Genomic DNA, 18,028 nt, shown 5'->3' on the forward strand with positions numbered 1-18,028 from the left:
ACCCCTAGCTGACCCTCCTGCAGGTTTCAGAGGTAGTTAATAAAAGATTGCCCATCCTTCTCCTGTGGAGCAGTTGATGGATTTGAACTGCGTGCCTTTGGGATTGCAGCACAGCTTCTTAGCACTAGGCCACCAGAGCTCAATGATCTTGGGAGTTGGTGCAGTAGCTCAGGGATGTTATCAAGGACTCAGTCCTTTCCATTTTCTTTTCTATTTGGATCCTGTGTTTGTTGTCACATAGTTACTTAACGGCTGCCATAGTGCTAGGAATCAGATGCTCACTATAGCATCTCAAGTAAGAGATAAGAGGAGTGAATGGAAAGAAGATGAATGAGCGGGCTTTCCACTGTCAAGGCAGCAAGCCTTTCCTGTTTTCTACCCAAACCTCTGGTGGTGTAGTCTATAGGAAATGGCATTGCTAAGTCAGATGTGATACCTCTTGTGATTTGCATCCAGCACTGACTCCAAGGGAGAAAGACGGGCAGTTGTCTTCTGTGCAGTTACAGCCTCAGAAACTCAATGGATGGTCAGCTCTAAGTCGGTTCCAACTCAACCACGAGGTCTGAGTGAGTGAGTTAGACTTACATATGCCTTGAAAAAGGTCATTGTCCAGATGTGAAGAAGCCCAAAACAATACTCTTCAAAGGAAAGCCAGATTGCATCAACTGGCTTAGATCAGTCATGCTTTACATTCTCAGACTGAACTCATTGCTGTCCTCAGTAAAATTAGAGTTTGATTATCCTGGCACAGTGGAATTGCCCATAGGGTTTCCATAGGAACCCTGGTGGTGCGGTGCATTCTATGGGGGCTGCTAACTGAAAGGCGAGCAGTTTTAATCCACCCACTGCTCTTCCAAGAAAGATATGAAATACGAGTAGTCTCCTCCCTTTCAGATTTACACCCTCAACAACCTGATGGAGAGCTCTGGGTGGAAACAGCTTTCTCTCACCTTTTTGGTTAGCACCTGAATGTTTACCCACTTTACCATAAGTCTTCCTATAGAACTAAACAAAAGAGGGGAAGTGACTGTTGAATTGGTAATTATATCTGTCATAGGTGACAGTATTTTTTTTTCTGTTCTTTAAGAAGACGGGCCCTGAGGAGAATAATGGTGAGGAGCCTCTAAGAAGGCACTGCTGAATTTTGAAGTACTTTGTTGTTGTTAGGTGCTCTTGAGTTGACTGTGATTCAAGAAATCTAGTGGACAGCAGCTGTGAACCCTGCCCTGTCTCATCTTTGTAGTATCAGCTGTACTCAAGCCCATTGTGAATGCTCACTGTGTCAGATTACCACCTTGAGAGCCTTTCTCTCTTTTGCCAACCCTCTTGTTTCCCCAAGTCCTTTACCGAGGACTGGCCCTTCCTGACAACGTGCCCAAAGTGTATGAGACAGCGTTTCACCATTCTTGCCTCTAAAGAGCACGCTGGCTCCATTTCCTCTGAGAAAGACTTGTTTTGTTTTTCTGGCAGTCCACAAAATGCTCAATATTTCTTGCCAATACCACAATTCAAAGGCACTGATTCTTCTTTGGTCGTCCTTACTCATTTGGGAGTTCTTTCTGGGATTATTCTGAGGATTTTGTGGAGAGAATGTGTTCCATCAGTTTCTGAGAAAGTTAATCCCTTGCGTCACTAACATTTAAAAATCCTCATAGTGGTGGGTAAAGGAAATGGGAACGATCTGGTGTGGAAAACAATGTATATGAACTTTGCAAGTAAGCCAGTGTAAAATGAAAATTGTATTTTAAAAAATCTCCATAGTCATCTTGTCAATTGAATGAAGGCTGTTACTTTTAGAAATGAGAGCATTAGAGAAAGAAAACCTACTCTTCGTTGATTCTACTTGTTAGATTCCATCGAGTCAAGCACAATTCACAGTGACCCTACGAACAACAGATCCTAGCCCTGTACTGTCCTGTGCCATGCTCCTCATCTCTGACATAATTGAGTTCATTGCTGTAGTCACTGTATCACTCCCTGTCATTGAGAACTCTTATATCCACTTGGTCCTGGCAATAGTTTACAGACAGTGACTAAAGATGGCAGAAGAAGAACCAACGCCTTTGAGTTGTGGTGCTGGAGAATAGTATTGAACGTATCATGCCAAGAGAACAGATAAGTCTGTCCTAGAGAGGGTGAAATCCAGGTGCTACTTGGAGGCAAGCATTTTGAGGCTCCGTCTCACATACTTTGGGCATGTTGCCAGTGGGGTCCAGTCCTTAGAGAAGGATATCGTGCTTGGCAGGGTGGAGGGACAGCACAGGAGAGGAAGACACTGGACGAGATGGATTGACACAATAATTGGGATAATGAGTAGGTGTGTTGGAGACAGTGAGATTGGCTCGGCATAGGGCAGGGTTCAGAGCTACTGTTCATAGGTTTGCTGTGAGTCACAGATGGCTCGACAGCACATGACAACAATAGTTTACAGAAATCTTTTACGAATATATTGTTTCTTGCAAGTGCATGCTCTTGCAAGACTATTTTGGGAGAAAATTGACCCTTTAAGTAAACTAATAACTATTTATAACTATCAGATTGGGAAATTGATATATTCTAACGGTGACACCAGATCACCCAGAATATCTTGCATCCTCAAATTTAGGAGTCAGTAAAAACAAAATTTCAACAGTCAGCAGGATGAGTGTGACTTATTTGTTGGTTTTATTGTATGCATATCTCTCCATAGTCATATCTGAATGTCTGTAAGCATTTCAGGAAAACAAAACAAAACAAATAGTCCTTGTCATGACCACTTATAATTGCAAATTCATCACAATGTAGTACACTCTTCACATTTGCCCATAACATACGTGGAAAATACATTTCCCAGAAGGTTAAAAAAAAAGCCTCAAGGATGCTTGGTTCTTAGATACTATGATAGTCCTGGTCATTCAGGAGTGACTCGTTCATCTTTCTTGCTCCATCCCAGCTTGCCCTGAGAGCAAAATGAAAAACTACTGTAGCAAAGAGCTTGTTTCCTGATGCATTACAAAACAAAAAAGATGACAGTGGGACTCTGAACGGCACTTGCAGTGGAATAGAGTTAACATTAATTGTAGGCTTGCTGTGTGCTAGGAACTGTTCTAAGTTCTTTACATATATTTCAATTCCCATGAAACATTGTGAGAGAGTATCAAAGCTGATTATGGCCTGGCCCCAGAATCCATTACCCTACGTAGTACAAACTCTTTTTAAGTCATAAGAAACAAATTCCTCCCTTCTCCAGAAAGCATGATCTAACTTCTGTAACACTTCACAGTGGTTTCTCATTCATAGTACTTGACAAACTGTCAGTGAAACAGATCCAATGGACTCTACCATGAGAACTGTAGATTGGAGTTTTGCCACTGCCTGATAGACTAGAAAGTTTGTCTTTAGAAGTGTTACTGTGGTCAGTGAACTATTATATAGTTCTTCGACTTTACTAGTTTCAGTAGCTTGGCTGTTTATAGTAGTTGTAGTCTGAAGCACCAACCAGACATGAACTTTGCATTTGGTTTGATTTGACCAAGTCCTAAGTTTGCAAATGACCAGATAGTCTTTTGAATGTCTGCGACTCAGAATCTTCCAGAAGAACGATGATGTCAACAGTGGGAGCCACTGCAAACCTTTTGATAGAGTTTATTTTCTTTTTAAGGAAACATGAAAGCTTCAGAGATGGCAGATCCCACAGGGAGCAGGTAGGAGATCCAAATTCTTACCATCTGACTCCAAATGCTGACTAATGCCCAAACCAAACTTCTGCTATTGAGTTGATCCTGACTCCTAGCAACCCTGGAGGGCGCAGTGCTGCCCACGGGGCCTCCGAGGCCGTAAATCTGTATGAAAGCAGACTGCCTCATCTTCCTCCCGTGGAGAGCTTGGTAGGTTCGCCCTTTGCCTTAGCTTCCTCATGCTCTGATCACTGTACCACCAAGATTCCTTTCTCCCTAAGTCAGAGAAAGAGCAAGCATCGCCCCAACTTTAGGAATGCTGTTGTTGGAAGGAAAGATACTATGATAGAAATATACAGAGAGTTGGCAGTATGGGCTCTCTAGAAAGATCGGGCCATCTGGATAGCAGCTTTCATACCATTTGGAGGAAAAGCTTCCAAACCAGATCTAAGATGCCAGAAGCCTCTCAAGAAGGTTTATGAAGTCCTGGCTGTTTTCCTCCTTTTATCACAAACCCATTCGATGACATTGCTCAAGATGCAATTTAACAGTTGGGTGGTTGCGGTGGGTTAGAGGTCATTGGTTCCACCTGATAGCCACCGTGTGTCCAACAGAACAGAGTGCTCTGTGGCCCGGGCTTGTGCCATCCTCACGTCTTCAGTCACATGGTCAGTCCATCTCATTGAGGAGCTTCCTCTTGTTTTCCACCCACTGTCCACTTTGCCAAGTGTGTCCTCCTCCAGGCACTGGTCCCTCCTGATAACGTGTCCAAGATGCGTGAGACAAGATCTTGCCATGCTTGCTTCTAAGGAACATGCTGGCTGTACTTCTTCCCGGGAAGATGGGAACGTGGGCACAACTGTCCTGAGTATTTTATGGTGAGGTGGTCTTTGTTGATAAACTATGATCTGTGAATTAAACAGTACACTAAATTTAAAAAAGGAAGTATAATTTAGAGTGCAAATATAAAACTATATGAAGACTCTAACATATTTCTTACTTCTCCCTGTCTTCCTTAAAGAGGCAAGAAACTTACACTTTTCTAGCTTATAGATGCCGTGTTGGTTTAGCTCAGGGAAATCCTCATCCCAAAGGGGAGAACATGTCCTTGCTGGAAAAGGTGACTCTGCTTTGAGTGGCACAGTGCTACCAGAAGCAGTGGAAACGTTATCTTAATGGTCTCTGGAAAGATGGAAGGAAGAGAACCACCTCTTTCAATTCAGGCAACATTAACACAAAGTGAAGGAAGTTAATGAAATAGATCTATTCATTTATTTGCAGAGATCCTTCTGGTCAGGCATCTGAACTTCTCAGGAGAGAGCTGCTCAGAGAGAGCCCTGTGAAACCAAACGAAATCAAGTCGACATCGGCTGGCATCTGCAGGAGTCCTCCTCCCACACAGAGAACAGAGAACAAGTTGGTGCTGCTTCTCTACTGCAAGCTCTTGGGTTATGTTATAAGCTGAGTATGAGCTGATGAACATAAGTAGATCTTATGGGTTAAGAAAAGAGAAATGTGTATAACTGAGTCTCTCCTTTGGTTAATAACTCCATTAAGGGAGGGGAGAAAGAAATGAAAGATCAGGATAAGTCAGATGAGGCTTTGATGAGTTATCAAAATAAAAAAGCTGGTCCTGAAAAAGCATTTCACTTTGATCTTTAGGTATCCATGGTAACTCAGAGGTGGTGAGAGGACAGAGTAGATAAGGAATCTTTCCCCACCTACACACACACACACACACACACGCACACACACACATGTTCTTAAGCTCACACTTGTAGTTGCCCAGAGCACGTGGTGTGGTAGGGTGGTTGTTGTTGTTGTTGTTGTTGTTAGGTACCATTGAGCCTTCCTTGATACTAACAGTAAACACCTTTGGTACCAGTAGTCAGGAGATCAAGAGATTTAAACTCTGAGTAAGTCCACTGTCAGGGACCTCTCCAAAATACTTAAGAGCAATGATTCAATTTGAAGACTAAGGTGTGCCTGATTCACACCATGATCCTTTCAGTCATTTGCTATGCATTTGAGATCTGGACAGGGACAGAAGAAGAATGATGCCTTGAGTTGTGGTATTGGAGAAGAATACTGACTATCCCATAGACTGATAAAAGAACAAGCAGATACATCCTGGGGAAAGTGCAGCTAGCGTGCTCCCTACAGGCAAAGATGGCAATGGTTTATCTTGCTTACTTGGAACATGTTGCTAGGAGAGGCTGTTTGTTGGAGAGGGACATGATGCTTAGAATTATGGGAGGTCAGCAAAAGAGAGGAAGATCCATAAGGTGGACTGACCCAGTGACTGCAGCAATGGACTCAAGTATGTCAGAGTTGATGAAGGGGGCAAAGGAGAGGGCAAGTCTGTTATCCGTAAGGTTGCTGTGAGTTGTATCCTAACAAAACGACCACTGAGCCAGCTCTGACTCCAGGCCACCCTGTGTATAACTGAATGAAACACTGTCTGATTCTGCTCCATCTTCATAGGCATTATTATGCTTGAGTCTATCTTGGAAACTAGTCTGTCAGTTTTTCTTATTGAGGATCGCTCTCTTTTTCACTGTACCTGTGTTTTGCCAAGTGTGGTTTCTTTTTCTAAGACTACCCTCCTGATAACATGCACAAAAGTTATGTGAGACAGAGTCTGTCCATCTTCATTTCTAAGGAGCATTCTGGCCAGGCTTGTGCCAAGATAGATTTGCTTGTTCTTTGGCAGTCCATTGTATATTCAATTTCTTCACCTTCAACAAAATTTAAAGGCATCCACTCTTCTTCGGTATTTGTTATTCATTGTCCAGTTTTCACAAGTCTGTTGTTGTTATGTACCGTCGAGTCACTTGTGACTCATAGCAGCCCTATGTACAAGAGCCCTGAACTCCGCTCTATCCTGTGCCAATCGCACTGACTCTGACACAACCATCCCGATTACCCCAGTCACGGAATCAATCCACCTCATAGAGGGTCTTCCCCTCCTGCGCCGTCCCTCCACCCTCCCAAGCATGATGTCCCTCTCCAAGGACCTGCCCCTCCTTACAACATGTCCAAAGTATGTCAGACGAAGCCCCAGAATCCTTGCCTCCAAGGAGCAGCCTAATTTAACCCTCTCCTGGATGAATCTGTTTGTTTCCTTGGCAGTCCATGATACATTCAATACTCTTCTCCAGCACCACAGCTCAAAGGCGTCAATTCTCCTTCTATCCTCCCTAGTCATTGTCCAACTCTCTGATGCATAACAGGTGATTGCAAAGACCATGGCCTGTATCAGATGTACCTTAGTCTCCAGAGAGACACCATTGCTCTTCAGTACTTTGGAGAGGTCCGTAACAGCAGACTTTCCCATCGCAATATGTCTTTTAATTTCCTGGTGCCGAGAGTGTTGACTGTGGAGCTAAGCAAACTAAAGCTGTGAACAATCTCAATCTCTTCACCATCCATTCTGATGCTGCCAATTGGTCCAGTGGTGAGAATCTTTGTCTTCTTGACATTGAGCCTCAATCGATACTGAAGGCTGCAGTCCTTGACCCTCTGCAGCAAGCGCTTCAGGTCCTCCTCACAGCAGGTTTGTGTCATCTGCATAATGCAGATTGTTAATAGATCTTCCACCAATCCTGATGCCACACTTCTCCTCATAGAGCCCAGCCTCTCAACTTTGTGTGAGTCAGGCACATTTAGTTTTCAAAGTGACATCTTTCTTCTTTAGTACTTTAAAGAATTCCTTTGCAGCAAACTTGCCCAGTATAACACTTCATTTGATTATTGGCTGCTATTATTGGCATTGATTATGGAGTGAAGTAAAATTAAATTCTTACAATCTCCACATAAAGTTATTCTTTTGTTGTTTGCTTGGGGGTTATTTTGCCTTAATTTTTTAAATTGAGATATTAATGGAAGCTTATAAAAACCTAGATGTCCATTCATTTGTTGTTGCACATTTTCCTCCCTGCTCGCCATTAGCTTTTTTGGGGGGGGAAGTTCTTTTGTTGTTATACAGTCTCCCCAAAGTTATTCTTAAAAATAAAATTCGATACTTCAGTCTTTCTCCCATTTATCTTGATAATGCTTGTTAGTCCAATTGTGAAGATTTTTATTTTCTTTATGTTGAGATGTAATCCATACTGAAGTCTAGAGTCTTTGAACTTCGTCAGGAAATGCTTGAAATCTTCCTTTCAACAAGCAAGATTGTGTTGGGTCATCTGAATATTATAAATTGTTAATCTTCCTTCAATCTGGATGCCACATGGTTCTTCATATAGTCCAGCTTTTTAAATTGTTTTCATAGTTCTTCAAGGTATTATCTAAAATTTGTTCATGATTTGCATAGTCAAAAGTCTTGGCATAGTCAGTACAACACAAGTAAACATCTTTCTGATCTTTTCTGTTCCCAGCCAAGATCCACCTAACATTGCATTGTTATCCCTTGTTCCATGTCCTCTTCAGAATCCTGCTTAAATTTTTTGCAGGTCTCTGTCAAGGCACTGCTGCAACCACGGTTTAATAACCTTCAGTAATATTTTAATTCTTTATATGTGATATTAATGATGTTATTCTAGAATTTCTGCTTTCTTTGGATCACCTCCTTTATAAAGGGCACAGATATAGTTCTCTTCCAATTGATTGGCCAGTCTTCCAAATATTTTTGGCATAGGAAAATTTGGCATAAGCATTTATTTGTTGAAAACATCTCAGTTCATGTTCTACCAATTCTTGGAACCTTGTTTGTTCCCTATGCCTTCTGTGCAGCTTATTATTTCACCACCATTGATTCTTTATAATATGCTACCTCCTGAAATCATATCCCAATTCTTTTTGGTACAGTGACTCTGTGTTTTCCTTCTATCTTCTTTTTATTTCCCCCATTTATTTTTTTGATGCTTCCTGAGTCACCCCTTATTTTGTCCATACATTCAATTTTTATTTATTTCTTACTTCCTCTTGGCCTGATAATTCTTGGTACTTTGGAACATCTTCTTACTGCAGACCTAAACCATGGTACTGAACTTGAATTACCCCTACCATCCATCCCTGTCTGGCCGAGGTATTATCACCCCGTGATATGTCTGTCTTTGACATCCTTCTCTTTGAATCAGCCATCTTCATCTTGTGAGATGGAGAAATTGGTGTTACAGATACAATTAACTGGCTCAGGCCCATAGACTCAGTTACAGACAGAACAAAGACAGGGAGGGAACTAGATTTCCTAAATCTCTTTCAGGAATATGCATCTCTGCAGTACTTATCTTGTTGGAAGATCCAATGTCAAAAGTAGATTGAAAGTAATTAAATTTACATACTAAAACACCATCCCTATTTTATGTACTCCTCCTGGAGTATATATGGCTTGGTTACTATGAAATTCTATATCTTACTACAGTTCTTGATCTTCTGCAGCAAATGCTTCAGCCTCTTTTCCGTTTCAACAAGCAAGGATGTATGATCTGTGTAATGCAGGTTGTTGATAAGTTTTCCTCCAAAACTGATGCCAAATGCCTCCTCATAAAGTCCAGCCTTCCAAATGGTCTGTTTTGCATATAGATTGAAAAGGTATGGAGAAAAGACTAATCCCTGATACTCCTTTCCTGATTTTGAACCATTCAGTGTTTGCTTGCTCTGTTCTGAGGACTGCTTCCTGGTCCAACTATAAGTTTCACATAAGCACAGTAAAGTGATCTGAGATTCCCATTTTCCTTAAGGTTAGCCACAATTTGTTGTGATCCATCCAATGCTTTTGCATAGTCAATGAAACACCAATAGACATTCCTCTGGTACTCTGTGCTTTCAGCCATGATCCATCTGGCATTTGTGATAATATTCCTAGTGACACAGCCTCCTCTAAACCAAGCCTTTATTTCTGGTACTTCTCCGTCAATGTACTGTTCCAGTCATTTTTTAATGCTCATCAGCAAAATTTTTCTTGCCTATGATATTAGTGATATCATTTGATAATTTCTATACTCTGTCAGGTCATCTTTGTTTGGAATAGGAATAAATATAGATCTCTTCCGGGGATTGTCCTACAGATTTCTTGTCATAGCATGGTGAGCACATCCAGGGCAGTATCTGTTTATTGAGATATGTCAGTTGATATTCCATCAACTCCATCAGAATATAGATTGAAGCTCAATCCCAAGAAAATGAAGATTCTCACAACTGGGCCAGTAGGCATCAGAAAAGACTGAGACTGTTAATGTTTTCAGCTTGCTAGTTCTGTAATCAACACTCTTGGAACCAGCAGTCAGGAAATCAAAAGAAGAATTTTATTAGGAACATCTGCTACCAGGGACATCTCTAGAGTGCTAAAGAGCAATAGTGTCAGTCTAGAGATTAAGGTGCACCTGTTATGCATCAGAGAGCTGGACAATCACCAAAGAGGACAGAAGAATAATTGATGCCTTTGAGTTGTGATGCTAGAGAAGAGTCTTGAACATACCGTGGATTACCAAGAGAACTTACAGGTTTGTCCTCGAGAAGATAAAACCAAGTTATTCCTTGGAGGCAAGGATTTTGTAGTTCCATCTCACATACTTTGAGCATGTTGCCAAGAGGGACCAGTCCTTGGAGAAGGACATCATGCTTTGAAAGTAGAAGCACAGCAAAGGTGAAGATGACTACAGATGAGATTGATTGATATATTAACTAGGATAATGAAGGTAGGTGTGTCAGAGACAGAAAAATTGGCACAGAATAGAGCAGAGTTCAGGACAATTATGCATAGGGTCGCTATGAGTCATGGTCAACTTGATGGCACATAACAACTATGACTTTTGTTGTAGTTGTTAGTATAATTGGTAGCTTTTTTTATATGCCTGCAATTTTCTGGGCATTGATAAATGGATGCTGACTGACCATATTTTGTTTGCTTATTATGTTCATCAGTCTTCCACATTTATAAGTTGAGTAGCCATCGATCACTGGATATAAAATATCTTTTCTATATTACATTGATCAATACAAATAAATAGTTCTTTTCAACAGATCTCACACTGGTACTTCCACCATTTGGTACAATACCTGGCACAAGTTTCGTTGTTATTAAGTAACCATCACGTCTGCCCTGGTTCATAGTGGCCGTTACATAACAAATGAAACATTGCCTGTTCCTACATCATCTTCCATGATTAATGGACATCGTGTTTGGAAAGTCAGAGGGGTCAGCAAAAGTGAGGAAGGCTCAGCAAGATGGATTGACACCATGACTGTAGCAGTGGGTTCAAGAGTATCAGAAATTATGAGGAAGGATTGCACAGTGTAGGACAAGTTTCAGATGTGATGTTCATAGGTTTCCTATGAGTCATGCCCAGCTCAGTGGTACCTAACAACAATAACACCTTCATGGTTATTCAGTGTTTGAGCACATTGCCTCAGCTATTGGGTTGGTCTCTCACTGAGGGTGTCCCTCATTTTCACTGACTTCCTTCTCTAGAATAAGTAGACGATTCATAATTTGAGTTGGACCAGATTGGATTAAACTTGATGAAAGTAATTTTTATTGTCCCTCAGCTCCTAAATTTTGCAGGTTTGTTTTTTTTTAACATTCCTACCCCTAAAAATGTTCAGACTAAGGCATGACTGCTCAAAGACGTGTGAATTAAGGCCTTCTTGAAACTTTAGAAGAGGAATTGGCCCACCACTGAAAGTGAGCACCACCTTCTCTCTCATCTCAGAGGTCCACAAAGTCTCATTATATGTAAACTGGTGTTAAAGAGATACACTTGAATGTGCTGCTACTGGTTCAAACCCAGTAGATTAACTTGTTGAAGTAGGGCTAAAACCCAAAACAATGGGAAAATATAACATCCTCGTTTCTTGCAAAGGGGCATCATGCTTGGGAAGGTGGAGGGTCAGTGAAAGAGACACATATTTCCAGCTAGATGGACTGGCACAGTGCAGTAATAGGATCAAGTGTGAGAGAGATTATGAGGATGGCACATGACAGGACAGTGTTCAGATCCATTGTTCAGAGTCACTGTGAGTTGTACTTGACGGTACCTAACAACAACATCCCTATTTAATCACACATCACGGCATCAGTGAAAGTCACTAGGATGCTTTATTTTCTTAGACAGGAAGGTTTTGATTGAAGAATTATTTTGGCATGTGTCTGATATGATGGGTTATGTCTGATGGTTTGGAGTAAAGATAAGAAGTAAAACAGTGACTAGTACTGTTTTTCTGTTCAATTCCAGTTCTTTTTTAACGGATACTTCTGTAACCTCCAGTTTTCATTACTGTGGGGAATCTTTTATTCTTGTATTTTTGCTTTAAAATATAACATCTGAAAGTCATAACATCTACACTTTTCCTCAGTATATTTTGTTAGAACTAATTTAAAATCCCACACAATGCATTGTTTCCCAGTACGTTCATTTTCAGAGTCTATTGAGATAATTAATCAATAACACATCCTGAGAAAAGTTTGAATTTGCAAAGCATTTGTCATTTTTTCCCTATGTTGCCAATATGTGTTTAATAACCACTTATTTATTGCAACATTCGTGTCTACCAGGCTGTGGACAGGCATACATGTTGGCTCTATCAATCCACAGAGGTTAATGAATAATAGCACTTTAAGTAAATTGGAGTATTTCTTTAGTACCTAGCTCTTCTCTTCAGCCCAGCCTAAACATGTTTATTCTTGCTTAAATATACAGATGATTGTATAAACATATATGTGTGAGGCGTTTCCAACAGATTCTCAATAAAATCTTTGAAATATTCAAAACTGATACATGATAAGCATCTGTACTAGCTGATCAAGGAATTTCCCACATCTGTAGGTGGCAGAAATATCTTTTAGAAACATGTTTTTATAAAACATGGTTTCATATAATATGCACTTTTTTGGTTAAGCTAAGCTTCCTTTCTGTCTTCAAAGTGTGAAATACACATCTGATCCTTTTCTTTCAGCGTTGCCGGCATGGATGGGAAGAAATGCAGCGTCTGGATGTTTCTGCCTCTTGTATTTACCTTGTTTACTTCAGCTGGATTGTGGATAGTGTGAGTATTTCCTTATCTAATAGAGATTCAGGTGTAAGTAGATAAAAAGAAATGTAGATCATTTTGATGATATATACTCATGTGGTAGAGTCCATTCTGACTCACAGTTGTTATTGTTATGTGTCAGTATGAACCGGCTCATAGCTTACCCTCTAGTGGGTTTTCAGAGGTTGTAAATCACACTGGAGGAAATGGCCTATCTTTCTCCCTTGTAGTAATTGGTAGATTCAAACTGCCTGTCTTAAGGTTGGCAGTGCATCTTCTTACCCACTAGACCACCAGAGTCGTAGCCACCCTAAAGGACAGGGTAGAAATGTGCCAGAGAGTCTCAGGAGTGTAGTCTTTACAGAAGCAGCTGCTGCATCTTTCTTCCATGGACCTGCTGGTGAGTTTGAACCAATCATTGGCCTTTCTGTTAGCAGCCAAGCCCTTAAGGACTCCTTTGATGGTACAGAAACAAAACAGACAAAAACTAAAATACCCTCATTGCCTTCCAATTTATTCAACTCATACTAACCCTTCTTGAGTATCTAAGGCTACCCCTGCTTGCTGAAACGGAAGAAGACCTGAAGCACTTGCAACAGAAGGTCAAAATCTGTAGTCTTATTGTACGCCCGCACCTTGGGGCAGAGAGTTCTCTTTCCAAGGAGGCCTGTTAATTTTACATAGCCTCTCCTTCCGCACGGGAGGGCTCTGCCGCAAATATGCTCCGCCAGATCTTCAGTCAAGCCAAGAAGCACCCAAGCTTGATACCTCTCTTTGTATTCATTGGAGCTGGAGGTACTGGAGCAGCCTTGTATGTCATGCGTCTGGCTTTATTTAATCCAGTTGTCTGTTGGGACAGAAAGAATAACCCAGAACCATGGAACAAACTAGGCCCCAATGATCAATACAAGTTTTACTCAGTGAATGTGGATTATAGCAAACTGAAGAAAGAAGGCCCTGACTTCTAAATGACATTTTTTTTAAAAAGCCGCTTAGAATGAAGGTCTTCCAGAAGCCATCCGCACAATTTCTCACTTAACAAAGATATGTTTCTTCCCTAAATGCACGAAACCACATCAGTGTATCGTGTTGGAATTTACACTGAATAATAAAAAAAGTAAAACTTGAAAAAAAAACTGTAGTCTTCAATACGGATTGAAGCTCAACATCAAGAAGACAAAGATTCTCACCTCTGGCCCAATTAGCAGCACCACGATAGATAGAGACTGAGGTTGTTAACAATTACAGCTTGCTCGGCTCCACAATCAACACTCTTTAACACCAGCAGTCAGGAAATCAAAAGATTAATTGCACTGGGGAAATCTGCTGTCAGAGACCTCTCCAGGGTGCTGAAATATCAGTCTAGAGAGACTAAGGTACACCTTATCGTACCTTAGGTGTTCACAATTACCTGTTATGCTTCAGAGAGCTGGACAATGACTAAGGATGGCTGAAGAAGAATCAATGCCTTCAAATTGTGGTGCTGGGGTAGAGTCTTGGACACACCCTGGACTACCAAGAAAAGGAATAGGTCTGTTTTGGAGAGGGTGAAACCAAGTTTCTCCTTGGAGACTAGGATTTTGAAACTCTGTCTCACATACTTTGGGCATGTAGCCAGAAGAGACTGGACCTTGAGGAAAGACATCGTGCTCAGAAGGGTAGAGGAGATGGATTGATACAGTGACTGAGGCAATGGGAGTTGAGGTGTCAAAATTAATGAGACTGGCTCAGGATAGGGCAGGGTTCAGAGATGCTATATGTAGGATTGTTATGGGTCGCAGGCAACTCAACTGCACCTAACAACAAACAGCCTAACCTAACAACAAAATACATCTTTAAGGCACCATGGTAGCAGCAGTCAGAAAATCAAGACATGTTGTGTTGGATAAATTCTAGTATCAAGGACCTCTTTAAAGTGCTAAAGAGCAAGGATATTAGTTTAAAGACTAAGGTTCACCTATCCCATAGTTTGTTGTTTCATATGCATGTGAAAGTTGCACAATGAATAAGGTATTACTGAAGAAGGATCAATGCCTTTGAATTATGGTGTTAACAAAGAGTATTATTTGTATGTACCAAGTTGTTATTGTTAGGTGCAGCTGAGTGTGACTCACAGCAACCCTATGAACAACAGTTCTGAACCCTATTCTATCCCGTGCCACTCTCATCATCTCTGACACACTTGAGCCTATTGCTTCAGTTGCTGTGTTAATCCATCTCACTGAGGGTCTTCCTCTCTCATTGTCTTCCTTTCCAAGCATGATGTCCCTTTCTAAGGAATAGCCACTCCTAGCACCACATCCTCCACACGTTCAGCAATTGAATATTCCATGAACCTCCTGAAAAGAAACAAATGTGGCTTGGAGGAAGTGCTGCCAGGGTGCTGAAGGCAAACCTCTGTTACGTTGGCTATGTTGTCAGGAGGGACCAGACCTTGGAAAAAGACATCTTGCTGGGAAAAGTAGAGAGTAAATAAGAGAAGATGACAGTTAAGAATGCAACAGTGGGGTTAAACATAGTGGAGATTGTGAGAATGTTACGGCATAAGGCAAGGTTCAGATCTATTGTTTATACGGTTGCTCCGAATTACAGTCACTTGGACAGTACATAACACCAGCATGAACAATATCTTTAAAAGAGGGACCATCCACCTTTCAAGAAGATGGTTTCAAACTACCAGCCTTTTGGTTAGCAGCCCACATGTAACACACTGTTGTTATGCACAGTCAAGTTGGAAACAACTCATAGCTGACCCTCTAGTGGGTTTTTAGAGACAGTAAATTGCATGAGAGGAGAGGGCCCTGTCTTTCTCCCTTGGAGTAGGTGGTGGATTTGAACTATGTGCCTTTAATTTAGCAGCCAACTCCTTACCACTAAGCCAGAAGAGCTCTGAGCTTCCTATGTGGCACGTTGTTGTTACAGTGTACCTTCAAGCGGAAGTAGCCCATAGCTGACTTCCATTAGGTTTTCAGAGGCAGTAAATTGCACAAAAGAGAGGGCCCATCTTTCGGCCATGGAGCAGGTGGTGGATTTGAACCACATACCTTTGCTTTGGCAACAGAATTGCTTACCACAAAGCCACCAGCACTGCCATGTAACACAATAGGACATCTCCATACATGTGTCTGTGTTGTTGTTCTTAGACATATTAACTCAATTTTGACTCATAGTGGCCCAGATGAAAACATAGCTGCCTCAGACCTCATACAATTTTTCTAGATCTTTCTCATGAGGTGCTGCTGCATGTTCAAAATGCCAATTTTTTCTGGTTGGGAGCCAAGCACTTAACCCGCCCAGGACTCCTTTATGTAATTATAGCAACTAATTAATCCTTGTTAAAATCCCCATTTCTCTGCTCTTTTTCTAATACTCAGGATAAATAGCAAGAGTAAGCAGTGGTGTTAGGAGCTGCCAAGTCGCTTCCGACTCACAGTGATTCTGTTTACAACAGATTGAAACTTCGTCCATCCTGTGGAGTCCTCACGATCTCGGCTGTGTTTATACCCACTGGTGAAGTCACTGGGTCATTCCATCTTCTTGAGGATCTTTCTTTCCTTCTCTGACCTTATGCCTTTCCAAGCATGATATCCCTTTTCAGGAACCAGCTCCTCTCGATATAACATTCCCAAAGTTTGTGAGATGAAGTTTCTCTACCCTTGCCTTTGAGGAGCACCCTGGCCTGTAATAAACTATGCAAAATAGATAGTGAAGAATGATGATTTTATTTTGTGTTATGTGTTCTTGTGGTAATGAACATTCTGTAAACTAGTTGTATGTTTTTGTTGTGTGCCGTGGAGTCAGAACTGACCCATAGCTGACTCTCCAGTGGGTTTTCAGAGGCAGTTAATCTCATGGGAGTAGATTGTCCCTCCTTCTTCGTAGAGCTACTGGTGGATTCGAACCACGTGCCTTCGGGATTGCAGTGCACCTTCTTACCACTAGGCTATCAGAGCTCTCTAACTTGTTGTATACCTTCAAGTTGGACCTAACCCATAGCTGACACTCCAGCAGGTTTTCAGAAGCAGTTAATTGCTCGCCTTTCTCCTGTAGAGCAGCTGTTTGGTCCTGAACTGTGTGTTTTTGGGATTGGAGCTCAGCTTCTTACCACTAGACCACCAATGCTCCCTGTCTAGCTGTATAAACTCACTATTTGTCAGTATTTGTAATTTGATAATAACATATTAAGGATACCATGCATAATTCAGTTCATGGTCCAGATATTTGTGAATGAGTCCGGTATGTTTATAAAATGTTATATAACTGCACTGAAAGTCTTTTCTTAATATAGTCTCACATATGATGATTTAAATAATATTCACTTCATTGAGATTGTTTTAGTTCATTAAGATAGGGGACACATATTTCAGAAGAATGAGAACCTTTGAATTCTAATTTTTGTTTGCCAAAGGGCTAGGATCTTACTTGTTTTCCAGCTTCCACGTTTAAGCCATAATGATTACTATTGATTTGGGAGGGTTTTTTAAAACTTAAAGAATGTTCTCAGTAATGACATTTAAGGTCCAAAGACCTGATGATACATAAGTAAAGACGTAGTAAGAGAGCATTTTTATAGACTAAATATTTTTCTGACAGTGACTTTGATTTACAGTGGCGGAAATCTAGTAAAACTAAGAACCAAATTATTCTTTTAAAAATATTTTGTGTCTAAATTTTTTTTGTTTTTTTCTTGATAGATACTTTATAGCTGTGGAAGATGACAAAATTTTCCCGTTGAATTCAGAGGAAAGGTAAATCCACTGCTCATCAGTAACCCTGGCAAACAGCTTTGCCAGTAGTGAATAAAACTGCACGAGTAACCCTCCTTTAACGTGCGCTTCTGTGCTTTCTGTTGTGCAGGAAACCTGGTGTAAAGCATGCACCATATATAAGGTAACCTGATCACTCTCTTCTGATTGCCGGATTTCATTAAAATTTGACAGGGCTCTAGATGCTAATAGAGAAATAATAAAATGTTTCCTATTTTTCTAGTATCGCAGGTGACGAGCCTCCTGCAAGCTGTGTGTTCAGTCAGGTGATGAACATGGCAGCTTTTTTAGGTAAGAACAACAGAAAGCATCTAAATGAACTTGGAGGAGTTTCTCTTTTTTCTTTTAAATTTGCCCCAACTCATATCAGAACCGTGGTGGGCTTCTTTGGCAATTTACTATCATTGGTGTACTAAAGCTAGCTTTTTATTTTGAGAGTCTTTTTCTTTTTCTCAGAAGTTCTTTTGCATTCCTTCTGTTCTTGTGACGTTTTCTCTCCTTTACCATCTTGACCATTTCATCTTTTTTTTATGATGTGATTTTTTTTATTATTAAATTTTATTAGTTTTAATGAACATTTACAGGGATTTTGGGTTTTCATTCCTTCATTGCTGCACCATTCTCTCTACC

General features: G+C 40.9%; 1 protein-coding gene across 1 annotated transcript in view; it reads left to right on the plus strand.

Moving 5' to 3' along the window:
* The first annotated feature begins 12,567 nt into the window (after nt 1-12,567).
* TMEM150C (transmembrane protein 150C) overlaps nt 12,568-18,028 on the plus strand; it is a 35,904-nt gene continuing 30,443 nt past the window's right edge. Inside the window, exons 1-4 of the mRNA XM_006885274.1 lie at nt 12,568-12,647; nt 17,327-17,380; nt 17,490-17,522; nt 17,622-17,689. Of these exons, the coding sequence (XP_006885336.1) occupies nt 12,568-12,647; nt 17,327-17,380; nt 17,490-17,522; nt 17,622-17,689 (235 nt within the window). The remainder of the gene's footprint in view (nt 12,648-17,326; nt 17,381-17,489; nt 17,523-17,621; nt 17,690-18,028) is intronic.

This window comes from Elephantulus edwardii, unplaced genomic scaffold (genome assembly GCF_000299155.1).
Source record: "Elephantulus edwardii isolate Elephantulus edwardi_28Jun2011 unplaced genomic scaffold, EleEdw1.0 scaffold00042, whole genome shotgun sequence".
In the NCBI taxonomy this organism is placed as follows: Eukaryota; Metazoa; Chordata; class Mammalia; order Macroscelidea; family Macroscelididae; genus Elephantulus; species Elephantulus edwardii.